Source organism: Eubalaena glacialis, chromosome 14 (assembly GCF_028564815.1).
Source record: "Eubalaena glacialis isolate mEubGla1 chromosome 14, mEubGla1.1.hap2.+ XY, whole genome shotgun sequence".
In the NCBI taxonomy this organism is placed as follows: Eukaryota; Metazoa; Chordata; class Mammalia; order Artiodactyla; family Balaenidae; genus Eubalaena; species Eubalaena glacialis.
The window spans coordinates 65,467,373-65,493,897 of NC_083729.1; the positions used below are offsets into that span (position 1 = coordinate 65,467,373).

Here is a 26,525-nt window from a genome sequence, read left to right on the forward strand (position 1 = left end):
TCTTAAGTCAGCACCTGGGATCTTTTATTGGTGGGGGCACCTGCTTGACTTATTTGCTAGGCCTCTTAATTTATAGCCAGCTGGATCCCATTCCACTCCATCATGTGACCCTCATCCTGCCGAGAGATGTTGCTGTCACTGTATACAAACATTAAAGAGTACATTTTGTTCAGGGATCACAATTTGGCAAAAGGCCCAGGGGGCCACAAGCTTGTAGCAGCGTGCTGGGTGTCCTGGGGCCATGAAGAACCACACTGAGGCCTGGGGGACTTCCCTGATGGCGCAGTGGTTAAGAATCCGCCTGCCAATGCAGGGGCCACGGGTTTGAGCTCTGGTCCAGGGAGATCCCACATGCCACGGAGCAGCTAAGCCCGTGCACCACGACTACTGAGCCTGCACTCTAGAGCCCGTGCTCCGCAACAAGGAAAGCCACCACAATGAGAAGCCCACACACCGCAACGAAGAGTAGCCCCAGCTCGATGCAACTAGAGACAGCCTGTGCGCAGCAACAAAGACCCAACACAGCCAGAAATGAATGAATTAATTAAAATAAACAAAAAACCCCCCAAAAAACCTGAGGCCTGCTCTCCTGGTGCAGGGCTTGCTGGGCCCTGTGAGCTTTATGGGGACTTGGCTGAAAGCCCTTGGGAAATAGCTCTTGTGAGGGGGTGGGCACCCTATCACTGGGTGTGAAACTGTCTGATTCTTTATGTGAATTCTGAAAGTAATATAGAAGTGTTTAGCATTAAGAAAAAGAATCAGACAATACATAAAAGTGTGTAGAAAAAAGACCCGCTGGCCACCTCATCACCCAGAGATGACCAGTGTTTATGGCAGGATTCTTGGGTTTTAAGTTTTGGCCTCTGTGAAACAGTTACAACTTGTCTTTCCCAAGCTAATAGTGGTCCTACTCTCTGCAGAACATGGAGAATTCCTGGCTCTGGACCTTGGAGGGACCAACTTCCGTGTGCTTTGGGTGAAAGTAACAGACAATGGACTCCAGAAGGTTGAGATGGAGAACCAGATCTACGCCATTCCCGAGGACATCATGCGAGGCAGTGGCACCCAGGTATGACCCATCTCTTGGGGTGGCCACTGGGGCTCTGGGCCCCACAGGAGCAGTTACTGCTCCTTCTCTGTGGTCTGGAGGGAGGAGACCTTGACTGAGGCTCAGATTCCCTGTCCTCTCTTTGCTGGGTGATCCCCCTCCACGCCTGGAGGCTAGGTGGGGGGCCTCTATCAGGAGAGGTGCACATGGCCAGAGGGCAGGGAGTGTGTGCACAAGGCCCCAGGGTCTGGATGGGCTTTAGTGGGAGGGATTTTGATTTTTCCATCTCATTTGAGGTGTGCTTGCATGCACTGGTTATTGAGGAAAGCCTACTGCCAGGAGGCTGGGCCAATATACCTGGACACCTATGGTTAGTGGTGTCATTGAATAGCAAGTCAGTAGAATACACGGTTGTGGTTTGACACTGCCACCTGCCACGGTGGTCATTCTGTAGCCCTCTGACTCACAGTTGTTAGCATAGCATTGCATGAAATGGGACCTGCCTCTTTGCCTTTTTGGTTATTTGCTCTCTCTTTTTTTTGCCTTCTGAAACAGAAGAGGTTTTACACACAGGAATGGGAGCCTGTTGAGAAAACACTAAAATCCAGCTTCTGGGTGTCTGTTCTACCTGGCACTGCAGTGGGCTCCGTGTGCTTCCACACTGGCCCCAAATCATGCTTAGTCATCCCCATATCTCTGTGACCTCTAGAGTCACATTTTGTACTCGGCACACACAATAAAAAGAGTGGATGGAGAAGAAATGTGAAATCCAAGTAAGAGTCATCTCAGTAATAGCTAGAAGAGAACGAGCAAGGATGGAGTTGCTGTCATGATAGTGTCCAAACATGTGTTGAGCATCTACTGGACACTGGGCCACTGATCCTTGCTGGGAATCAAAGTCCTGGTTCTCCCCCTCCAAGACTTCAAGTCCAACTGGACCACCAAACACACATATCAGCGCACAGAAAGTAATACATGTTGTGTTGAAGTGGATGAGCAACCATCAGGAGGAAGAGCTGACAGGAGTCAGGCTGAGTGAAAGCGCTTTGTATAGATTTCCTAATTTTATCCTCACACTAGCCCTATGGCTGGGTGCTCCTACTATCTCCATTTTCTATATGTGGAATTGGGCTTTGAAAGATTGAGTGACTTGGCCTTAGATTACAGGGGTGGGAGGGGCCAGAGGCAAGACACAAAGTCAGATCCATATGACAGGAGTCTGTGTTTGTCCAACTCTAGGAGGCTCCACTTTTTAGGCCACATTATGTAGTCCATGGGTGCTTCCTGGAACTAGGCAACATGGTGGTCCAGGGTCCCTACTACCCTCAGGGTAAACCTGTTTTCCTTGTTTTAATGCTGGGGTTGGACACGGGAGGCTGAGTCTCTGGGACAGTGGGATTTGAGCTGCACTGAGGTTGTCACGTGGCTCCAATATACAGAAACAAAATGTGTTAGTCCAAAAGAATCTATGAGACCCATCTGGAAGAAACTATGAATCTACTGTGATATTAAGAATCCTTCAAATAAATGGAAAAAAATGCTATATAAAAATGAAACAAAGAAAACTAGAAAATATAGGTGCTTATTCCATCCTAAGAAAGGGAAAGAATGCTATTGTCCTAAAAGCAGCAGAAAACACTTGGTAAAAAGATTGGAAGGAAATTCATTGTTGCTATTTTAGTGGTGGAATTACTGATGCTTTTTTTCCTATCTTTTCCTTTTTCTTTCTTTCTTTTTTATAATATTAAGTATCAATCTTTTAATTAACTATAGGGAAACAAATGGATTTTAAAAATAAAATTTAGTTAAAACCAAGACCAAATCACCAAGCTCAAAACTTGCAAAAGTTTTTGAAGATCTGTGAACCTGGGCAGTGTGGGTCCCTGGACAGAGTCTGTCTTCTGCCACATGAACTTCCACATGAGAGCAGTGAATTACAAATGGTAATAGCAGCCACTTTAGATTTTTTAAGGTGTTTCCTGTGGGAAGGGGAGTGAACAGATTCTCAGACCAATAAGGAAGAGGAAACTTTCCTACCTTCATAAAATGATGCCCTTTGAGCCTTTTTATGGCAGGAAGGTGTTAGCTGTTTCTCCCAGTATCTTATCCTTAGATCATCAGCTAACAGAAAAGGATATAGTCTTCCTTTAAAGGAAGCAGATGGTCTCCTTTTACCCTCTTTTAAAGAGCTGTAGGTTCTTCTAACTCAGAACTGTCCAATAGAACTGTTCACGGTGGTGGAACCATTTGATATCTGCCCTGTCTAGTGAGGCAGCCACTGGCTACGTGTAGTATTGAGCACCTGAAATATGGCTAGTGTGACTGAGGAAGGGACTTTTAAATTTTTTATAGTTCTAATTAATTGAAATAGCCACAGACGTCTAGTGGCTACTGTATTGGGCAACACATTATTTAATGCCTCTTCACTGTCTCTCTCTTTTTTTTTTCTGCCTTCCCCTGTTGGTAGTGCAATTGGAAAGAGAGCAGTGATCAGGGCTGGATGAGGGGAAACCATTTTACTTTTTCCAGCCCCTCCCCCCATCTCTGATGATTGGCCTTATCTCTTTGCACAGCTTCTGCAACTTCCTTTTTTTGGATTAAAAACTACTGTACTAAAGATCATTTTGACTAGAGTACCAGGAAGAAGGTGCTGGGAATTTGTTTAACCCTATTGTAAACTTTGTCTCTGATCAACTTCCCAACAGAACAGAACTTGCTGAGTATCTATCTAGAAACCCTATTTCCGCTTTAAAATACTTGATCTCTGCTCAAGGGAATTGGCACTTTGCATTGGGGATCATCTTAGTGAGAGAGCCCTGTCATTGCCCAGCGTTTGCTCTTGAGAATGTTTTGGTTTGGAAATTGAGAGTTTCAGCATCAGCTGAGGTTAATTTTGCACATGATCAGACAGAGAGACAGGATCGATGTGGGAAGTTCAGTTAGAGCTGGCCCCCTTCTAGGAGGGGCTTGTCTTGTCTTCCTAGCCTCTCACTGAGCATACCCCAGACATCTGGGGAGCCAGTGCATCTCTCAACCTACCCTGCCACCCCAAGCCTCTCAGTTCCTTTATAAATGCAAATACTTTTGTGGTTTAGTGCAGTGGTTCTCAAACCATTGCTTCAGGATCACCTGGAGGCTCTACCACACCTGATTCAGCAGGTTTAGGTTTGGGCCCTAGAATTTGCATTTGTAACATGATGGTGATGCTGCTGTGGACCACACTTTGGGGACCCCAGGATTAGTGGACTCTTCCTTGCTTCTGCCTGGAGAAGGAAAGGAATGTTGTCCACTTTCACCTCCCTTGGCTTTTAGATTTTGCCATCTGGTCAACCTGGCCCTTGGCATCTGCTCAGTCTCTTTTTTTTTTTTTTTAACATCTTTATTGGAGTATAATTGCTTTACAATGGTGTGTTAGTTTCTGCTTTAAAACAAAGTGAATCAGCTATACATATACATATATCCCCATATCTCCTCCCTCTTACGTCTCCCTCCCACCCTCCCTATCCCACCCCTCTAGGTGGACACAAATCACCGAGCTGATCTCCCTGTGCTATGTGGCTGCTTCCCACTAGCTATCTATTTTACATTTGGTAGTATATATAAATCCATGTCACTGTCTCACTTTGTCCCAGCTTACCCTTCCCCCTCCCCGTGTCCTCAAGTCCATTCTCTATGTCTGCTCCTCAGTCTTTTTGACCTTTGCTTACTTTTTGCACCAGAATGTTCCTGGCCTCAGTCTCTAAGTGTCTGGAATGGTCACCAATTTCTCTTTGGGGATGCTGAGTGGGCAAAAAGGAAGCCATGGGGCTGTGGGCTTTGGGGCAGATTGAAAGTCTGGATGATTTCTTAGGCTTAGGATTTTTCTTAGGGGCCTTGGGTCCTGCTTAGAATAGTCACGGTTGTGAGGCTGCCTACCTGTAAAACTCTATTTATTCTTCAGTGTTCTTTGTGGACTCACTTGAGTGTTCCATACTGAAGTTAGAATACAAAACTAACTTCTTGGAATTGCCCCCAGAAAATTGGTTTTCTAGAGTGGAGGAAAAATATAAAAGTTACTTATTTTCGTTAAGTTCATTTATAGAATGCCAACAGAGAATGTCCCATCCCCTCCCCCAATCACAAGAGACAGGGATGCTAAAATACTTCTTGGCAGTGAGATGGGCTGCCCTTTCTGGTAAGACAATCAGCTGTGCATCCATGTCAAGGGAGGTTCTGACAGAGCCACCAAAGGATATTCTGTTGTCAGGGCTTGCGGTGACTTTCTGATTAGCTTTGGCTATGGTTTCCCCTGCCTAATGCAGTTATTTTGACAGTGGGTTGGATAAATGGTTTAAGTGGAAGACAGTATTTAATAATCACTAACTAGTGTTAAGTCCTTATATGTATTGACTCATTTAATTTTTTTGGTAACTCATGAGCAGGTGCAGTTATCACCCCCATTTTATAGATGAACAAATTAAAACTTCAGAGGGGATACATATCTTGCATGCATTCAGCTAAACTAGTTCCTTTCTGAGCCCAAAGTCCATGCTCTTAATCTCTATGCTATTCTGCCTCCCTGCTCATCTTCCTGTGTTGTGTGCCCTTAGCTGTTTGACCACATTGCTGAATGCCTGGCCAACTTCATGGATAAGCTACAAATCAAAGACAAGAAACTCCCTTTGGGTTTTACCTTCTCATTCCCCTGTCTCCAAACAAAACTAGACGAGGTAAGATGAGTTCTTCAGACACTTTTGTTGCTTCATTCTTTGGACTGGGAGGACTGGGAAGAACTCTGAGCCACCTGCTACCTTTACAATGGATGTTGTAAAGGAGGTTGCTCTGATGGATCGAGTGGACAGTGTTTGAATATTGGGAGTTCTGTCCTTCTGGAAGAGCGTGTGTAGGTATGTGTGAGAGCGATGGTAAAGAGGTATCGGAGAAGAGGGGGTCTTTATCACTGTCAAATGGCAATTTGCAGGACCATATACATTGCACATTATCCTTATCCCTCTTAGGGAAACAGGAGTGAGAAATTAGTCTGGGACTCCTTTGTTCTAAAGTGTTATGATAGACATCATTGAAAGTTAATGACGTTAGGATACAAGTGTCTTATTTTGGTATTTCTACAACCTGCTCTTTCCACTTCTTGGGGGCAGTAAATCATTCATTTAGTCTCCTTTCTTGGTCATTGACAGAGTTTCTCCTTCCTAGACTAGTCAGGAAGAAATATACAAATTCAGTCATGACTTTAGTTTAGTTTAGCCCCATGGAAGAGGTCTCCTAATGATGAGGAGTGTGGTTGAGTTTTGTGGGAATCAATATTCCTTGGTCCTTTTCCAGAGTTTCCTGGTCTCATGGACCAAGGGGTTCAAGTCCAGTGGTGTGGAAGGGAAAGATGTGGTTACTCTGATCCGGAAAGCCATCCAGAGGAGAGGGGTGAGTAGGGCAGCAGAGATGGGGAGGCAGGAGCTTGGGGTCTGGAGGCTCTTTACATTCTTTTGGGTCCACTCTGAAGTCTTTCCCTGTCTGTCCTCAAATCAGCATGAGACTCTTTTGTGGTTCTTAATGAGAAGTTTTCTTTTCTTCTTCTCTGCTATGTTACCCAATAATCTTTATGTTTTTCCAGTTTTATTGAGATACAGCTCTGTATAAGTTTAAGGTGTGCTGCATAATGACCTACCTATATCGAGAGATAGTTAGCATGCCAGTGATCTTATATATGATCAAATGCCTTTGGGGTCTTCATATTAGCATGATGGACAACTAATCTTAGTCTTGGTGCAAGAAAAACCCTTTAGTTCTTAATCTGAGGAAGACTCGAATATCATTTTCAAATGAGAAAGTTGGGATGATATTGATATTAGGGTGGAACAAGGTAGAGAAAGGACATGATAAAGGTCTTGTCACAGAAGGACAAGACCTTCTGGGAGGGAGGGAGAGATAGAGAGAGAAAGAAAAGAAAAAAGAGAATGAAAAGAAAATGATGACAAGACGGGCTCTTCTCAGTGCAGTGATGGCTGTGAACTAGACCGCAGGGCTGCTGTCAGTGAAGTCCTCCAAGATGAGGACCAGCAGGGTGGGAAGTGAGATGCTGCTGTTAGACTGGATCTGGACCCAGTTTCCAGCTCTAGCCTTGCACTTGAGCTGTGAGTCTTACTGCTCTTTCTCTTCATCTTCACATCTGTAACCTTTCTGTGACAGTGAAAGTCAGAAGCCCCCCTTTTATCCCTGCAGGACTTTGATATTGACATTGTGGCAGTGGTGAATGACACGGTTGGGACCATGATGACCTGTGGTTATGATGACCAGAACTGCGAGATTGGTCTCATTGTGGGTGCGTGAGCACTGGGTGTGAGGAGCAGTGCTGCCCGATGGATTGCGGGGGTGGGCTGCAAAGAGAGGAGGGGTCCATGGCCTGGATGTTCCTTTGTATTGAATACTTCATATCGAAAGATAATGGTGCGGTCACTTTGGAGGGCTGAGCCAGGACTTGTGGAGTTGTGGGTGGTAGTGGGTTGGACCATGTTGGGATGTTGGGAGTCTGCACTGAGGAATCTCAGCCACCCTGGGTGGTCTCAGGACGGAGGTTTAAGAGGGAGGTGGGGTTTGGGGGGAGGATGGTGTGGGTGGGTGCTGAGCAGTTCCTTGTTTTGTCCAGGCACGGGCAGCAATGCTTGCTACATGGAAGAGATGCGCCACATCGACATGGTGGAGGGTGACGAGGGCCGTATGTGTATCAACATGGAGTGGGGAGCCTTTGGGGATGACGGCGCGCTTGACGACATCCGCACGGAGTTTGACCAGGAGATCGACATGGGCTCTCTGAACCCCGGGAAGCAACTGTGAGCAGCCACCCTGTGTGTGGTGGGCTCAAGGGGTGGGCTCCAGAGCTGAGGTGGGGGCTGGCCAGGGCCGGGGGGTGGTTCTCATTTTTACTTTACAACCTTATAGCCCCCAAAAGTTGCCAAGACACCCACTGCTTTATGGGAATGTTGTGCTTACTAATACATTGTGACTATCTGAGAGGGCTCTAAAAAAGATAGAGCAAGCAGACAAAACAGATTATGGGTAATGATTTGACTGGGTCTCTCAGAACAGTCATTTTAGAAGGTCGTATTCTTCATATTCTAAGTGTGCGGCCCTGCTCTTTCTTTCCACCTTCAGTTTGTAAGCTGTCCATAGAAACAGTTTGTGCACCACATAAGAAGTCATGTTGAGATGGCAAAGATTAGGGATCTGAAAGCTCCTTTCGTAGTTCCCAGCTCTGTCACTGCCCAGGGGATGAGGCTGTGAGAGTTGGCTCCTAATTACTGGCTGAGGTTCTGACTCAGACTCCTGCAGCATTGCCTATTATGAGCTAGGCTGGGTCAGAGCAGTCCCAGGGCTTCCTGCTCCAGCCGTAGCCAGACCCAAGGCCTGTAGAAAAGTTGGTTAAGGAGCCCATTTGGCCACCTCCCCTGGACCTGTGGTCCAGCCAGGATCCTGGAGTGGCCTGGAGGAGGGGCTCTAGCATTTTGGACCCCTGAAGTCTCTCCAACCTGGTCAGACTTGGTTTTTAGTTACTTTTGATTCTTACAAAACATTATTTCACTCTCACAAACATTTGCCCAATGTCCTTATTAAAGATCTTGAAACAGGGATTGCTGCAAGCTCTGAAGGCAGTTACAAAACGTTTTGAGCAATCAGGCCCTCTCTGGTCTTTTTTTCGAGGCTTGCGGGATCTTAGTTCCCCAACCAGGGACTGAAAGGGGCCCTCAGCAGTGAAAGCGTGGAGTCCTAACAACTGGACCACCAGGGAATTCCCAGGCCCACTCTGGTCTTACTGGTGTTGTGACTGTTGTAGGAAATCTTCTAGTACCAATCCCTGCTTGGAGAGGAAAATCCAACCCTATAAACCAGCTTTATAAAAGAGAGTCCTTTTCTTTACAGGGGGAGTCCTTGCTTCCTCAAAGCACAGTTTATTTCAGTCACAAGCTTCTCTCACATGTTGAAACATGCGTCCATTTCATAGACTGTCTGTGTCTGCCATGGCTGGTGAGAAATTCATGGACTGAAAAAACTGCTCAAAAAGAAAAAAAAAGTGCTGGGAGGACACGTACCAACGTGTCAGCTGTCCCTGAAGTTATTATTGGGCTTGAGGAGGAGCTTTTTTTCACTCTTTATATGTTTCTAAATAAATATTTTCCAAACATTGACTGAAACAAAGTGTTTTTAAAAACTGAAATAAAAACTTTTACCACTCACACTTCAGAGCCCCACCGGCCCCCTCCCCTATCTGTCGTAGAACCAGCTATTTTGGAGAAGGTGCAGAAGCAGGCCTGTGAGCTCCTTACTGTTGGAGCTGGGCTACCTCTCCGGCAGCGTGCCTGTGCTGGTGCTTAAACATTTTAAACATACCTTCTGCTCAGGCAGTTTTGCCAGCTCTCCACTTAGCTCCGGTTCTGCCATACCTGGCTTTGGGTCTTGAGCAAGTCACTTCCCGAGGGCCCGGCTTCCTCTCTTTAGTTTGCACCAGGTGATATCGGAATCCCATCCACACCCCTGCTCTGGGCCTTCTCTGAAGTCCTGCGTAGATTAGTGCCCCAAGGCCCTGTGTGCCTCCTCTCTCTAGGACCTAGATCCTTTCTAAGATACCAAGAAAGGACCTTTTTTGCTAGAAAGAATTGTAAGGGCTTGGTTTCTCCTGTCACATATCTAAGCCAGAAAGACGATCTTGTAAAGAAAACAGTGTCACCTAGTGTTGAAAAAATAAATTACCCAACTGCCCTCTCAGCTATCCTGTCACCTTTCTCCTCGGAAACTTCCAACATGTCTCACTCCCAGATTCCCAAGACCACCTGACATTTGGTACTCCTTCTCATCTGTCCCAACCTGTCCTTCTACTCTTGCCTCATCATCCTCCCACGCCAGGTTGTTTTCACAGTTTTCTCAGGAATCCACAAATGGCCTGCAAGGGGAGGGACAGTGTGAGGTGATGAGTTGCTGGCCCTGTGCCCCAAATTTAATCAGATTGACCTTTTTTTTTTTCCTCTTGTAAATAAATATTGAGGTTCTACATAAGATTTCATTTTAAAAGAGCATTTACTTGCTAGAGAAGGAAATACCATCACTTCTCTACACCTCTTACTCCTAGTCAGTGCCACACAAGTTAGTGCTTTGTTCTGCATCAACCCCACGTGTGTGCGTGTTGCTTCCACAAGGAAGTTGCGAGTTCATTGGCAGCAGAGACTTAATTTTTTTGGTGTGTATCTCCCTGCAGATTTGAGAAGATGATCAGTGGAATGTACATGGGGGAGCTGGTGAGGCTTATCCTAGTGAAGATGGCCAAGGAGGAGCTGCTGTTTGGGGGGAAGCTCAGTCCTGAACTCCTTGCCACAGGCCACTTTGAGACCAAAGATGTTTCAGATATTGAAGGGTAAGCTTCGGGTCCTTCTCTGTTCACTGGGACCCCAGAAGGGTGGACAGGTGGCTGGGGAATGAGGAAGGCGCACGGGCCCTTGACCCTTCAAATGTGGATGGCAGGAGGGTCTCACCCAGTGTGAGGCCTGGGCCTCACATGGCAGGCCTGTGGCTTGATGTCACTGGCCAGATAGTCTCCACTCTTGTCTGTTTTGAACGTGCTGACTACCAAAGTGACTCATGGTGCTGGGGACAGCTGGTCCCCATGCAGGGACTCACGTTTTTGCACTTGTGTTCCTGCCTGGCCCAGGGACCTAAGCTTAATGCTGGAGGCTCCCTGTGGGTCCTTTAATGACTCACTTGCATCTACTTCCTTTCCCTTCTCCTGAAGCTCTGACATTTCATTCCCCGTTGGTGATTTTCAAAAAGGGCTCTGTCCTGACCCCTGCTTCATAACAGAAAAATAGGTCCTTGGATGGCCCCAAGATTGACCCATTTATTTCCGAAAGGTAGGGCTGAGGCCTACCTACATCTTCACAGAGTGGCAGGAGTGGGAGTGAGGATGGCCTGATTTTTGTTTTTCAGTTAACAATATCCAAAGGGTTGGGTCTGGTTTCCTGTTCTTGAGACTTCCACTTGTCGCCTGATGAGGCCTTGTCTCAGGGACCAGATGGTGGAGAGGAGGTGATCTTGGTGCTAAAGAGAGCAGTGAGACAGTTCAAATGACTTTGTTTTAAGTGGAATTCTTTTTTTAAAATTTATTTATTTATTTTATTTTTGGCTGTGTTGGGTCTTCGTTTCTGTGCGAGGGCCTTCTCCAGTTGCGGCAAGCGGGGGCCACTCTTCATCGCGGTGCGCGGGCCTCTCACTCACTATCGCGGCCTCTCTTGTTGCGGAGCACAGGCTCCAGACGCGCAGGCTCAGTAATCATGGCTCACGGGCCCAGCCGCTCCGTGGCACGTGGGATCCTCCCAGACCAGGGCTCGAACCTGTGTCCCCTGCATTGGCAGGCAGATCCCCAACCACTGCGCCACCAAAAAGCCCTTAAGTGGAATTCTTGAAGGAACTGTACCTACTTGTTAAAGTTGGAGGGGATGACAGTACTCATATTTGTGTGGCACTTAGTTCCCCTAAGAAGAGGGCTAATCTCATAGCATCAACCCTTGATCGCTGTCTTTAGACGCAAGGTAAAGAAGTGCTGACTCCATTGTAAAGTGCAATAGACTCTGACTGCCTTATAGAGAGAAAATAGGATGGGCTCCACAGCTGGGTTCCTGTGGTCAGAGGGACACCATTCCCACTAACCTGAGAAAGGCAAACTCACACACACACAACTTGGTGCGTAAAGCCCCAAGACCAGGGCCTTGTCCTCCCATAGGATGTGCGTGAGAAAAATTAGTTGTTCTCACTGGGGGAAAAATGGGCACCTGAAGTACTCTGTGTGTGTGTGTGTGTGTGTGTGTGTGTGTGTGTGTGTGTGTGTGTCTGGGAGAGGAGCTCAGCTTGTGCTTTCCTCTCCTCCTTGTTCACTGCTCCCCCCCCCCCAATAGGTGGACAGAGCAGTGAGGTGGGTGTCTGCCCTCCCTGGGACATGGTGTTTGCTGGAGCCGAGGGCTTTCTTTGTCGGCCCACATACCCCTCCCACTGGCCACAGTGAGTGAACCCCTGCCCACACGCTGTTTCTGTTTCCCAGGGAGAAGGATGGCATCCAGAAGGCCCGCGAGATCCTGGTGCGGCTGGGCCTGGACCCGACACAGGAGGACTGTGTGGCCACTCACCGGGTCTGCCAGATTGTGTCCACACGCTCAGCCAGCCTGTGTGCGGCTACGCTGGCAGCCGTACTGCGGCGCATCAAGGAGAACAAGGGCGAGGAGCGGCTGCGCTCCACCATCGGGGTGGACGGCTCTGTCTACAAGAAGCATCCCCAGTGAGCCAGCATTCGGGGCCTCTGAGAGGCCTGACTCTACAGGAACACTGTTTTGCACTGTGGGGTGGTGGAGATGGACCATAGAGTTGAGGTTCTTTGTAGAATAAAAGCTCCCAGTGGGGCAAGCAGGAGCTGGGAGTGTGTTTTCCTTGGCGTGGGTGGAGGCTACTTCTGAAGGCTGCCAACTACGGCTTTACTCAGAGCTCTCCTGGCTTCTAGGGGCTCTTTTTCTGCACCCTCTTATTTCTAGCTTCTCTGGCTCACCTGGGTATTGATTTGATCCTGCCCTGCCCTCCATGTTTTGATCCCTTGGTCATAAGTGCTGAAATACTCAAATTTCAGTTGGGACCTGAAGGAATTCTCTCAGTTGTGCCCACTTACTATCCCATCATTTTCACCTGATATGAGTGCCAGGTCTATGGGCCTTCATTAACTGAAGGTAGATGTGGAAGGTCTCAGCCATTCCATTCCCTAGGTTCCTAGTCCAAAGCTCCAAAAACTTTAAAGTGCACACGAATTACTTGGGGATCTTGTTAAGAGGCAGATTCTGATTCAGAAGGTCTGGGTTCAGCCTGAGATCCTGTATCTCTAACAGCCCCCAGTGATGCTGGTGGCCTACAGGCCACACTTGGAGTAACGAGGCCCTGGAGACCATGGCTCCAAGCAGACACCACACAAGAATTTCTTGCTGAACACACCTATTATCTTTAGCTGTTCAGATGCCTCTAGGATTGTTGGCAGAAATGGGCCAAAGAGAGGCCAAAGTCCAGAAGAGCATTTTGACTTTTTCCTTTTTGGGTCTTTCATAGGCAGCATCTAATGAAATGAAGGATGAAACATGAATAGTAGTTGGTGTCAGAATCACCTGAGGCTGATAAGTTGGGCAAAGGAACTGTGGCCTATGGGAAGGGGGTCTTCTGTGAGTGCATGCAGGTGACGCTGGCTTCCCAGAAGGCCACCCTTCCTTTTAGCAGGGTGGTCGCAGTTGAATATCTGAGCTTTTATACAGTGACCCTTAACTCGGGAAAGAGTAGGGAGAGGATGTTTAGGGTGTCATTTGGGCTGAGGTGGTGAGCTACTGCCCCAACCATTTGTACCATTAACTCTAACTGGGGACACCCACCTCTTACCCCACGTCTGTGACTGCAGTTTCGCCAAGCGTCTTCACAAGACCGTGCGGCGCCTGGTGCCCGACTGTGACATCCGGTTCCTCCGCTCTGAGGATGGCAGTGGCAAGGGGGCAGCCATGGTGACGGCAGTGGCCTACCGGCTGGTCGATCAACACCGAGCCCGCCAGAAGACCCTGGAGCCTCTGAAGCTGAGCCGTGAGCAGCTGCTGGAGGTCAAGAGGAGGATGAAGGTAGAAATGGAGCGAGGTCTGAGCAAGGAGACTCACACCATTGCCCCCGTCAAGATGCTGCCCACCTATGTGTGTGCCACCCCTGATGGCACAGGTATGTGGCAGGGCTGCCACCCAGCTCACCACAGGGTTCAATCGCTGTGGGAGGACTCCCTTAGCCTTAGCATTGGGTGTTCAGGCCAGATTGTTGACCATGTTTCTTCAGCTATAGTACTGGGAAATTCTAGTGTTCAGTGGTCTCAACCAAGGCATTCCTCTGCTAAAACTGAATGGTGATAATAGTAAATACTTAATGAATGCTTACTATGTGTCAAATGCTTCTCTAAGCATTCTACACATATTAATTCATTTAATTTTTAACTGTTAACAGAGATTAGTAGTTAATTTTGTTTGTTAACAAGCTATTATGTTTTGCACAAAACCTAGGCACAGAGAAATTAAGAAACCTGCCCAACTTCACACAGCTAGAAAAATGGCAGAGCTGGGATTCAAATCAGGAATTTTGGTTCCAGGGCTAGCTCTTATAAGGCCAGGGGTTGGCAAACTGAGGTCCATGGGCTAAATCTCACCCACTGCCTATTTCTGTAAATAAAGTTTTATTAGTACACAGCCAAGCCCATTTGCCTACATGCTGTTTATGGCTGCTTTGTGCTACCATGGCCAACTTGTATGGTTGCAGCAGGGACTATGGCTCATAAGGCCTAAAATGTTTACTGCCCAGCCCTTTACAGAAAAAGATTGCTGACCCCTGCTCTAGGTCTTGCAATCTAAGAAATGGAGGTCTTTTCGCAATTCAGAAAAATGATCATTGACCAGGCCAGTGTGGTACAGCTGGTACAGGTTCCAGAGCTGGAGACTGGGACTCAGTTCCAGCTCTACCATCTTCCGGCTGTGTGGCCCTGAGCACAGCCAGATCTCTCTCCTCCGTAGAGGGGAATGCAATGCCTCCCTCTTAGGGCTGCCTGAGGGTTGCATGGAAACTGTGTGTGACACATGTAGTGCGTTGTGACTGTCCTAAAAAGGAGGGTTTTCTCATTCTAGAAAAATTTCCCTTCAGTTTCCTTTAAAGAGTTGGACTCTGTTGTTCCTTCTGTATTCTAGAAACTTATATAAGGTGGCCTTTGATTTAGTACAAGTGGCGTGTCTGGAAATTTTGGAGTATACTGTATCACCATTTCTTTCCTGTGTTCTGGAGCTCTGGAGCTCATTGTGACTCCTGGGGCCCCACAACTTGAATTCATTTGAGAACCACAAGGAGCCAGCAGGTTTCTGGCCCCGGGGATCTTATTTTCTTTTTCATTAGGTGGAGCTCACAGTCCATCACCCTGAGGTTGTCCAGGGTCTCCTGGGAGAGCTCCCCATTAGGGGAAGGTGTTTAGACTGTCACTCTAAACATCAGGAAGATGCATCATCTTCCTGGGCTTATTTTCCAGAGAAAGGTGACTTCCTGGCCTTGGACCTTGGGGGTACCAATTTCCGGGTCCTGCTGGTGCGCGTGCGGAATGGGAAGCGACGTGGAGTGGAGATGCACAACAAGATCTACTCTATCCCGCGGGAGGTCATGCATGGCACAGGGGATGAGGTGAGACAGGGTGGCACCTCTGAGAGGGGACCCCAGGAGACACCCACTTCTCACCTGGGAGGACAGTGCTTTCTCTGCTCACCCGTGGTCCTGGGGAGGGCTACATGGGCTAGGGCCCTGGGCTGGCCTTTGCTTAGGTGTGTGCCTGAGCTGGCGTTTCTCCTGGGTGGAGGCCTCGAGCTGGTGCTCAGACCCTGGTGGGGCAGCCTGCCTGGGCCAGGGTTCCCCCTCTCAGAGCCCAATTTCTCCTTGCAGCTCTTTGACCACATTGTCCAGTGCATTGCCGACTTCCTTGAGTACATGGGCATGAAGGGCGTGTCCCTGCCTCTGGGTTTCACCTTCTCCTTCCCCTGCCAGCAGAACAGCCTGGATGAGGTAATAGTGCCTTCCTGGAGGGCTCTCCTATGGGCTGTACTGACTCTGAACCAGCCAGAGTTTCGAGCAGGGGAGAATGCTGAGCTGAGAGGAAGAAAACAAGGGCATGAGTGACCAGTCATGGGGAAGGACTTGTTGATGGGAATGAGCAAGTCAGAGCTGGTAGAGGTCAAGCAGGTAACAATCTTTGGGATAATGATGATGATGCTAATAATATCAACAACTGACATTTTTAAAGCATTTTATGCGAGGTACTCCTAGGCTTCCTGTGTGCGTAATCTCATTTAACCCTTACAGCAACCATATAAGGTAGGTGTTTGCATACCCGTTTTGCAGAAAGGAAAACAATGTCTACGGAGATGCCAAATATCTTGCAGGTCATATAGCTTGGGAGTGGCTAAGCCAAGATTTCATTCCGGTTTCCTGACACCTGAGTCCATGCTGTCGATTATGCTCAGCTGCTTCTGAGGCTCCTGTTTTGGGCTCAGGACATTTCACTCCATCTCCCTTGGCTGCCCTGGTGTTTCTCTAGTGTCACCTTTGCTTTTCATTCCCTGTCAACTTGCCTCGGATGAATGAAGCAGGTGGTTGAAGAGCTGGTGCTCTCACATATTCTGGACATGGGTGTGTTGAAGTGTAGGAGAGCTGAGTAGGCAATGCCTACGCTTACTCAAGGCAGATGATTGGTATGTTAAATATCAGAATACTCTTATTTAAACAGTTGTTTCTCTCTGTCTCGATCGGTGTTCTAGAAGCTTACATGCTTGGTACAGGTGGACATATGCTGTGGATGGAGTTGCCAGGGTACAATGGGCATGGTTCCTGCTATAGGTGCTTACAAACAAACTGGACTGAGGAAGCAAGCTCAGAAAAGCAAGAGCTGCTCTTTGGAATGTGGCAGCAGTGGAATGATGAAGCCCTGAGGATGATGTTAATCTGAGCACATACCTGGAGGGCATGAGGAATACTTGGTCAGAAGAATGAGTTGCTGAGGAAGAAAGGCAGGCAGGCCTGGCAGTATGGAGAAAGGCATGTAGGTGGGAACAGTCATAGGTACAGTGGGCTTGGCCCAGTGGCGGGAAAAGGCCTGCATTTCCAACAGGGTCCCTGGAGCAGCAGGCCTTACGTTGCTCAGTTGAGTTTTGTAAATGCCTCCTACTCCTCCCTTCTGAGAGTTAAATTCACCACGTGCACTAGCACAGGAAAGGTTTTAGGAAGTCCTGCAATAAAAACCCTGCCTAATCCAGTATTTCCCAACATCTGTTAACATTTGTCCAGTGTTAACTAGTCCAGTATTGCTTTTAGCTTTCCAACTTCTTTGTCTCAACATATTATTTTTTTCAGTGTCAATGCATTGGTTTTTAAAGCCTTCACATTTGCGTCAATTTACCAAAAGGACTTATCAAACATGTGTATAAATATTTACGTGATATTTAATGAAACATTGCTTATTGTAACAGTCATTAGAAACAAACCAAGTTGTCCAACAGTTGGGAAATAGTTAAATCATGAGTCATTCACTGCCTCATATCAGCAACTAGTTTTTTCAAGAAATTTCAATGATTTGGGAGAACACTGGTGGTAAGACTAAAAAAATATTTTTAAGAAACGTATAATCTCTATAATATAGAAGTATACAAAACGTGATTAATAGGAAGATAAAAACATAACATTGCAGTGTATATGCTTGCAGACTTTTCCTACTGAAATATTTTTAACAGACACTATCTTACTTTTCAAGTATAGCAACAGGTATATATGTTTATATATTTATCTGGTGGCTCCCAAGGCATGTTAACTGTTTCTGTTAGTGCTTGAATTGTAAAATTCCAGGTCATTGTATTGGACTTTATACCATATGTTCTAAGTTTCTGTAAGGAGCATGTATTCAGTCTAGAACTGTGAAAACTAAGAACAAACGAAGCAGAAGCTGGGTTTTGTCTGTTGTTCTGTATGTAAGCTGGATTCTGCTCTGCTGAGATCACCCTGTTGATGGGAAAACCAGCAGGTGCTGAGGTCCAGAGGCCTCAAGCTGCCTGGATTAGCTGGTGGCCACGGGCAGTTCTCCTCAGCTGTTGGGGCCTCTCTATGTCTTATTATTAAGGACCACCTGCAATAATGTAATTTGAACATTCTGTACGCTTGAAAGTGCCAAATACAAAATTTCATCAGAGACGTCAAGCTAATTTGTAGACAAGAAAATCAGGTGGAGATAAGCACATAGTTGTTTGGATGTGGGTGTGTAAACCAGGTCACTGCTGAGATTGTACTTTGTTTTTCCGAATTTCCTGGGATCTGAACACAGCGGGACTTGTGAGACCAAACTCCTGGTCCATGAAGTGCCAGGCTGGTTGATATAAACAACCAAGCAAGTCGTGGAGAAACCATACAAGTGGGTGGATAGTGAGCACACAGCCCACTTATAGGTTCTGACCTCTCAGGAAGGGGGCCTGGGGGTCCTTGATGCTTGTTCCCTGATGGGCTATGGCAGCAAAGAGGGAACCAGGGAACAGTATATGAAACAGTCCCCCATATTCAAAGCCACCATGTATCTGCTCCTGGAGGGCCCTGTGACACAGCAAAGGGTACTTGTTCACTTCGTACTAGAGTTTGAAAATTTGGAGACACAAACCCGCCCCTCTGTACGATGTACAGGGCAAACTGCTTTTCCCAGTGAAAGAAACAAGTGTATAGAACTTAGTTCCTTGGCAGGGGCAGTCGTATGGTGCTTATGAGCCCATCCATTGGAATTGGTGGGCCTGGGGGTGAGTCCTCCTCTCTTCCAAGCTGTAGGCCTTGGGCAAGTTACTCCAGAGCTACAGTTACCTGTAAAATGGGCATGATAATGATAAACATTTCACAAAAGTGCTGGGAGGATTAAATGTTGTAACACATGTGTTGTGCTTAGCCCAGTACCTGTTGCATAGTAGGCACTCCTAGTAGGTGAAACAGGTTTAGAATAATTTGTGGGTGAGATGATTGGTTTTTAAAGGGCATCTGTATAACCTGTGAGGTTGTGGACTAGAAAATGACCCAGGAGCCCTTCTCTGATAGCCACATCCCTGCCCATGTGTAATTTTTAGAGCATCCTCCTCAAGTGGACTAAAGGCTTCAAGGCATCTGGCTGCGAGGGTGAGGACGTGGTTACACTGCTGAAGGAAGCCATCCACCGGCGAGAGGTGGGAGAGACGTGACATGAGGCCCGAAGTGATCTGTGTGTTCAGAGCTGGGGGAAGTGTTAAGTGCAGTTGTGTTGGTCAAAGGGAGAGTTAACCTAGTCCTTCAGCAGTTGGTGAGTGTACACTGTGTGTCAAGCCCTGCTCTTGGCAACTGGGGATTCAGGAACGCCGGCAGAAAGCTCTTGTTATGTAAACAAACCCATGAGCTAATGTCAGGTGCTCTTGAGCTATGAAGGAGAATGAAGTTGGGTGAGGACAGAGTGAGTGGGTTGGGAAAGGGCAGTCTTTTAAACAGCATAACCAGGGAAGGTCTCTGAAGAGGTGATATTTGAGCAGAGAAAATGAACCCTGCCTTATAAGTTTTAGATACATTTAAATCTCCCTTGCAAGGGTCTGAAGGGAGAATATTGTGGTTCATTTGTGGATTGGGATCTGCTGTTGCTCTCAGGAGTTTGACCTGGATGTGGTTGCTGTGGTGAATGACACAGTTGGGACTATGATGACCTGTGGCTATGAAGACCCTCACTGTGAAGTTGGCCTCATTGTTGGTAAGGACTTGGGCTGTCCTTCCTGTGTGGGGACACGCAGCCTAGGGTGGGAGGGTGGAAAGTGCAGAGTGAGGCCCTGACTGACATCTCTTGATTGGCAGGCACAGGCAGCAATGCCTGCTACATGGAGGAGATGCGGAATGTTGAGCTGGTGGAAGGGGAAGAGGGGCGGATGTGTGTCAACATGGAGTGGGGGGCCTTCGGGGACAATGGATGCCTAGATGACTTCCGCACAGAATTTGATGCAGCTGTGGATGAACTTTCCCTCAACGCTGGCAAACAGAGGTAGGTACCCAACTGCATGTAGGCCCTGGTATGTTCATCTCAGAGCTGAACAGTGATGAGTGATCAGGTCCTCCACAACAGCAAATCCTGGGACACTCATTCTCTTGAGATGTTAATAGAAGAGATTTCTTTGGAAAAGGCTTCTTGTCAAATACATCTGGAAAGTTCTGGGTTAAGTCCTTTTCCCCCTGCTGGACTGTGATGCTCTTGAAGTCCAGTTGGGAAAACAAATCACAACAGTTATGTTGCAAGGAGAATTTCATATAGGGAACTGGTCACACAGGTTTTAGAGGGATGAAAAGACAAAAAGGGATGCTGAAGAGCAGTTAGTACATGTAGCAATCAGCTCCTACCCTGAGGACTAGAAGAACAGGTGGGAGAGAGTATTAAAACCTAGATCTGGAACTTGAGGAAAAACAGACAGTTGAACCACCTGCTACCATCAGGGTGAAGAAGCATTGCTGGGGTGAGGCAGATAGGAATAGGAAGCAATAGGAGCAAACCTCTTTCTCCTCCATCCATCCAGTATATAGCACCCTCTACTGTCATACTGGACAAGGGGGTAGCCCCAGCATCACAAAGCCCCTGGTATGGTGGGATCCCATTAGGAAGAGGTTGCACGTAGTGTTTCCTAACTAGATTAATCAGGGACCATACTTCTGCAGAATATACTTTGCAAAATATTTGTTTATAGTAGAGGTCACAGGCTAAAATGCCTCCAGGAGCCAGGCAGGCAACATTAATGAAAGAAACAGGCTGGAGTAAGACAAGATTGAATGATGATGGGGTTTTGGTTGAAACTGAGAACATTGACTTTTTAAAGGCACTAGGTAGAGCCAGAAGACCCTCACGCCATTGAGTAGTCATGTTTCATTCTAGTGGCCAGAACAGGGTTCTCCAGCTGGCACTAGTTACTTGAGCAATAAGTGATTAGGCTGAAGAGAAAGCATGCTAAATTCTCAGCAACGCAGGGCATTAAGACAGCATCTTACCCTTCTGGAAGTGTGGTGGGGTTTGGGTGTGCGTTCCTTCTTGAGGAGTTGGGAATAAGCCTTGGAAGGGAAATGAAACCATAAAATGGGGTCAATCTCAGGGAACCCCTTGGGCCTCAGGACACATTTTACTGAAGGCTATGAGTCAGTATGTGTGGATGCCAGGAATCCTGCCTCAGTGAGTCAAATAGCATTTCCTTCCCACGAAGGGGAATCTGTATGCCCTCTACCTTCTAATGCAATGGGGGTGACTGAGCTGGTGTATCTCAGCACATCCCACCACCTTCCTTCTTAACCTCCATGAACATTACCTGCATTGCAGGTTCGAGAAAATGATCAGTGGCATGTACTTGGGCGAAATTGTTCGTAACATCCTCATCGATTTCACCAAGCATGGGCTGCTCTTCCGTGGCCGCATCTCGGAGCGGCTCAAGGCACGGGGAATCTTTGAAACCAAGTTCCTGTCTCAGATTGAGAGGTGAGAATTTAGGGCCTGGAATAGGATGGACTGTATATCCTCCTTTTCATGGACAGACAAGCTGGGATTTCCACAGTTCAGGTAAGATCAGGGTGTGGCTTACATAAAGGTCAGTTTAGTAGCTCACATGTTTGTATCTATATAGTGTTGTTTTAAAGTACGTTATGAACAGTTGGCATTTTAAGGGAAAATATATAATATTCTCATGAAAAATCACGGTAAGCTGGATGAGCCTGTGCAAAGAAGTATTGTTGGGTTTTAGACCAATTTCAAAGGTAGAAAGAAATATAGCTGCTCATAGAATGTAAATTGGAATGCACGGAGGAAGATAACCCACTGAAGCACTTATGCTTGGCAAAAGGGTTCTTCTTAACTGCTGGCTGCAGTAATAAGGCAACCAGGATTGAGTGAGGTTGGCATGTCAGGCAATGCAGAAACATGCCTTGTGGCGGCTCATTAAAGCAAAGCCTTCTTCCTCCAGTCTAATGGTGGAGAAGTCTGCTCCAAATTAGAATACTGAATTTCAGAGCCTTTTAAAAATTAATGCTGTGTCATTATTACTCTCATGCATATAGGAAAACAGGAACTGGTTGGCGTACATGAATGGGGCTCTAGGGCATCTGCACCAGTGAATAGAATATTGTTCTAGTTTGCATGTCTGTTTATTTTCTTCTTATAGTTTTATTTACCTTTGTTTCATAAATAGTGCACAAGTAGATTTCAGACCACCCAGAGCGGAGGAGTAGAAATAGAACAGGCATTTAATGTTGGTGGGTGATGCTTGTCCTGCTGACCTGTGAACAATGAGAGATTGGACAGAAAAGGGCTTTGCAACTGAAAACTGTCGCATACGAGCATCATCACTGTCTTTACTGTCAATATTTCCAAATAAGTGGAATACATGGACGGTGAATTTCCTTTTGTTTTGAGTGTCAGTTTTGTAGCAGCAGTGCCCTACCTTGCCTGGGCAAAGTGGCATAAGGAGCTGTTTCTTCGTGTTCTCTCTGTGAGGACCAGTGAGATGAGCACTAGTTCCTGAACTGAGTTTAAGAACGGAACCACCTCTCAGGGGCAGTGGCTTTTACCCCCAGCTCTCGGAAGGCCAGGTCCCCCAGAACCATTCCTGATGAAGGAGCCAGGCCCCGGAGTGGCAGGCCACCAGGCCCTCTAGGTATGTGACTGACCACTCACTGTCTCCTCCTGGCCCAGTGACTGCCTGGCCCTGCTGCAGGTCCGCGCCATCCTGCACCACTTAGGACTCGAGAGCACCTGTGATGACAGCATCATTGTCAAGGAGGTGTGCACTGTGGTGGCGCAGCGGGCAGCCCAGCTCTGTGGTGCAGGCATGGCCGCCGTGGTGGACAAAATACGAGAGAACCGTGGGCTGGACACCCTCAAAGTGACAGTGGGCGTGGATGGGACCCTCTACAAGCTACATCCTCAGTGAGTGCCTGATCTCCACTCTTCCTGCCCATCTTTCTCCCTCTTTCTCACCATTCTTTCCTTGCTTTCCTTTCTCTCTCTCTTTATTTTATGGCAAATTATCAGACATTCCAAAGAGTGTATATAATATATATATTATAGTTTAAAGATTAATAACTAGAAGTAGGTCTGTGTTTTACCAGCCAGCTTGGAAGCCCCCTGTGAGCCCCTCCCAATTGCACCCTTCACTCCCCGCTACCATGAGTGAGTGCTGTAGTGATTAAGTCTATTGCTTTCTTTTCCCCCTACATATATCTACGTATGCATCTACATTGTTTAGTTTTACTTAATTTTGAACTTACCATATGACATCTTTTCTTTTGTGACTGGCTTTTCTCACACCACATTTATGGTTTTGAGATGCATCCACATTGAAGTCTGCAATCATAGTTAATTAATTTTCAAAGCTGTATAGCATACCTTTGAATGACTATACTATAATTTATTCTAATGATGAATATTTGGGTTATTTCTAGGTTTTGACTATTACAAGCAGTGCTCCTGTCAACATTCTAGTAAATGTATGCTGGAACTCTGGATCAAGATTTTTTTCTACAGTCTAGGGTAGGGGTTGGCAGATTATAGCCACAAGTGTTTTTGTAACTAAAGTTTTGCTGGAATACAGCCACGCCCACTTGTTTATGTGTTGTCTATGGCTGCTTTTGGCTATAACAGCAGACCATATGACCTACAGAGCTCAAAATACCTATCGTCTGGCCCTCTGTAGAAGTTTTCCACCCTCACCCGTGGTATGGAAGTACTGAATTCCCTTTTCTTTTTACTCTTTTTCCTGCCTTTCTCCATCTCTTCTCCCTTTTCTCCTCTCATCACTATTTCTCTTCTCCTTTCTTCCCTCACTTGCATATGTTGAATAAATTGTTTTAAAATTAGGAAGTGCCTCAGTCCCTCTCCCCTAGAAGCTCTTCAACTAAAAGTTAAAAGAATAGAGCTGTGCCCCTTGCCTGGACATGAGGTAGGATGGAGAGACTCATCGATTGAATTGTCACCTGCTGTCACCATGATTGTTTCAGGGAGCTGAGAAACTTGCCCAGAGTCTACACAGTTAGTGAAAAGACTGGACCTTGAGAAGTTCCAAGTTTCTCTTGTTGATGATCAGTGTCATTGTGAAAATAGGAACCTCAGTCCCAAGTGAGGGTCGGAAGGGGGACAGAAGTCCAGCCACCAGCACTGGGGCTTGGTGTTAGGAGCCTCTGTTCTCAGCTCTGCAGATGGGGAGGAGCAACTTGTCCATGCTATGGTGGGGAGATGATGATGAACGGTCTCTTTCTCTAGTCCCATATCAGGAAGAATCTGTGATTTCTGTCATCTCTCAACACACCCTCCTAAGTCTGCTCCTTTTGCCTTTAATGACATTTCGGGTTAGATATGAGTCTGATGTGAGTTAATACCTCTGGAAAATAGAATATCACACATGTGGCGCTTCATCCTTCCCTCCAAAGTTGATGAACAGGTTATATATACACTTCTGCAAGGTATGCTTGTGACGTCCACGACTGTTGAACTTCTCTTTCACTGCTTAGTTTTAAGAACACAGCTTGCCAGAATCTCAGACTTTTGTCCTAGAGTTGACTCTTAGCTTCCCACTTGCCCACTGTGACGTAGAATTTGGGCATGTTGCTAGTCTCTCCAAGCTTCAGTTTTCTGAAACACAATACATAGTGTTTAATACATGGTAGCTGTCATCCTCTTTCCCATCTCAATTATTCCTGGGTTTCCAGCATAACTTCTTAGGGTCCCATCTCTGAGGACACAAATCAGTTGTGACTAAGGTATATTTTCTGTCTTCTTCCCAACTTTTCCAGCTTTGCCAAAGTCATGCATGAGACGGTGAAGGACTTGGCTCCAAAATGTGATGTGTCCTTCCTGGAGTCGGAGGATGGCAGCGGGAAGGGGGCGGCTCTCATCACTGCTGTGGCCTGCCGCATCCGAGAGGCTGGACAGCGGTAGAGCCCCTGAAATTGGAAGGACTTCCTCTGGTTTCCCTTCTTTCCTGCTTTAAATTATAACTTGATCCCCTTGTGTCAGAGACAGACCCCTTGGCTTTTCCTTGGCAGAGAGGACCTTATTGGACTGGGTTTTGTCTCTGTCTACTCACTGTAGAGTTTGGTACCCAAGGCTTAGCCCTCCTGAGATAAATACAATTGGAAGTAAGGATTTGTTCACACTTGTCACAACCATTACCATTGGTTCTCTTAAAACTTGAAAAAAAAATTTAACCTTTAGTAATCCCCCTGGCCAAATTCCATGTCTCTGTATAATCCTACAGGGTGGGGACACTAATGAAAAAATATGGTTGCTTCACCTTGGAGCCTGAACATGACATTTCTAGGTGGAGAGCATCCCCCAGCATGGAAGTTGATGCTATTTCTCCTCTCAGAGATCTGGGAGGTCTCCACTGACTTGAGCCTGATTCTCCCATAGGCAGGGAGGAGGGGCGGCAATGGAGGGGAAACCCATGGATAGCCATGTGGCAGCCCCTCTTCAACCTCATCTTTAAGCATTTGCCTAGTGGGTTCCAGTGGATGCTATTCCTGGAATCAAAGCATCCTGAGTCTGAGCAAGCAAAACCAAAGCCAAGAGCCCTGTGAGTGGGCTTGTTGTCACATCTCCTTGTGGGTTCACAAGTCATCCATAAGCAGTGCACCTTTGGGGGAGGGAAGACTTTTTGGTCTGTTTAAAAATTTTTTCCTGCAGAAGTGGAAACACTGTATTTTCGTTTTAATTTATATTTGAAATTTATTTAGTTCATGAAGTACATCTGCTCCTTCATTTTGACGCTGTATGTAACGATCAGTTGTATGTAACGTATTTATATGTTAATTTGTTATGTCTGTAAATACACAGGGTCTCATTAGTAGATCAGTGTAGTTAAAAGATGGAAGATGAAGATTCTGATTGGTTACTAGAAATACCTCATTCATCTGCAGGAAAAGAAGGAAAGCCTCTTTAGGGTGAGCGAATGGCCAAGCAGCTCCTTGCCAGCTCCTCCTTTCCCTGCAGACTCAGAAACTTGGAAGGTGCCTGGGGACAGAGTGAAGGAGGCTGGGGCTATGGATTGAAGAAACCACACTAACTGGCTGCTCAATCTAGGGACTTTCCTGGAGCCATATTACATGAGATGTTAACAAAGGAAACAGGAATCATTTCAAATAGACTCTGCTTAGAAATCTTCATTCTTAGGGCAGTTATTAATATTTTAAACCTCTCTAACAAGATAAAGGAAGCCACCAAAAACATTTAAAAAATTGTCTAATTGTTGATAGCAAACCCAAACAAAACAAACAATCAAACAAACAAAACTTCAGGGACAACACTTTTGGTGGATTTGTGCCCTCCTAGCAAACTTCGCCTTCGGTTTGTTTTGTAAATGTTCTGCAAGAGGTGTTGTCCACAGACTTCCCTACGCTGACCTGTTTTTACAAGAAGTGTTTATTTCAAACTGCTTGGTGTGGGGTTGGGGGTGGTGGTGGTGAGGGGAGACATAAAACCTTCCTTACCCTGCTGTTTAGAGTGCAGTTAATTCTGAATCTGAAAGCCCACTTCTGCCCTAAAATGATCACACCCCCACACGTTAAACCTGAATTCTTCATAATAAAGAGGGGATGGCCTTTTAACAATGTTGAGTGGGATACGAGGATCAAAACAGAAAAATGGAAAGACACGACTCAATAGCACCCAATTTTTGCACATTTATCAAACTTGTACTGAGAACAGTGTCTAGATTTGTGTATCATTAAAGGACGCCCAAGAAATAGAAATGAATCTTAACTTTTAAACTTGAAAATTAGGCACCATCTATGAAATTGCACATTTTTAAAAGGTAGAGCTGTGTGTGTGGCTGTTTAAGATGTGTCGTTGGTTTCCAAA

The 26,525-nt window shown here is 46.5% G+C and overlaps 1 protein-coding gene across 1 annotated transcript in view; it reads left to right on the forward strand.

Moving 5' to 3' along the window:
- The window catches only part of HK2 (hexokinase 2), a 58,930-nt gene extending 33,587 nt beyond the window's left edge, over nt 1–25,343 (forward strand). Inside the window, exons 3-18 of the mRNA XM_061168593.1 lie at nt 921–1,069; nt 5,638–5,757; nt 6,371–6,466; nt 7,265–7,364; nt 7,689–7,872; nt 10,290–10,445; nt 12,123–12,356; nt 13,506–13,810; nt 15,150–15,298; nt 15,554–15,673; nt 18,757–18,852; nt 19,301–19,400; nt 19,502–19,685; nt 21,000–21,155; nt 22,365–22,598; nt 24,461–25,343. Coding sequence (XP_061024576.1) covers nt 921–1,069; nt 5,638–5,757; nt 6,371–6,466; nt 7,265–7,364; nt 7,689–7,872; nt 10,290–10,445; nt 12,123–12,356; nt 13,506–13,810; nt 15,150–15,298; nt 15,554–15,673; nt 18,757–18,852; nt 19,301–19,400; nt 19,502–19,685; nt 21,000–21,155; nt 22,365–22,598; nt 24,461–24,605 — 2,528 coding nt within the window. The 3' untranslated portion in view covers nt 24,606–25,343. The remainder of the gene's footprint in view (nt 1–920; nt 1,070–5,637; nt 5,758–6,370; nt 6,467–7,264; nt 7,365–7,688; nt 7,873–10,289; nt 10,446–12,122; nt 12,357–13,505; nt 13,811–15,149; nt 15,299–15,553; nt 15,674–18,756; nt 18,853–19,300; nt 19,401–19,501; nt 19,686–20,999; nt 21,156–22,364; nt 22,599–24,460) is intronic.
- The last annotated feature ends 1,182 nt before the right edge of the window (nt 25,344–26,525 follow it).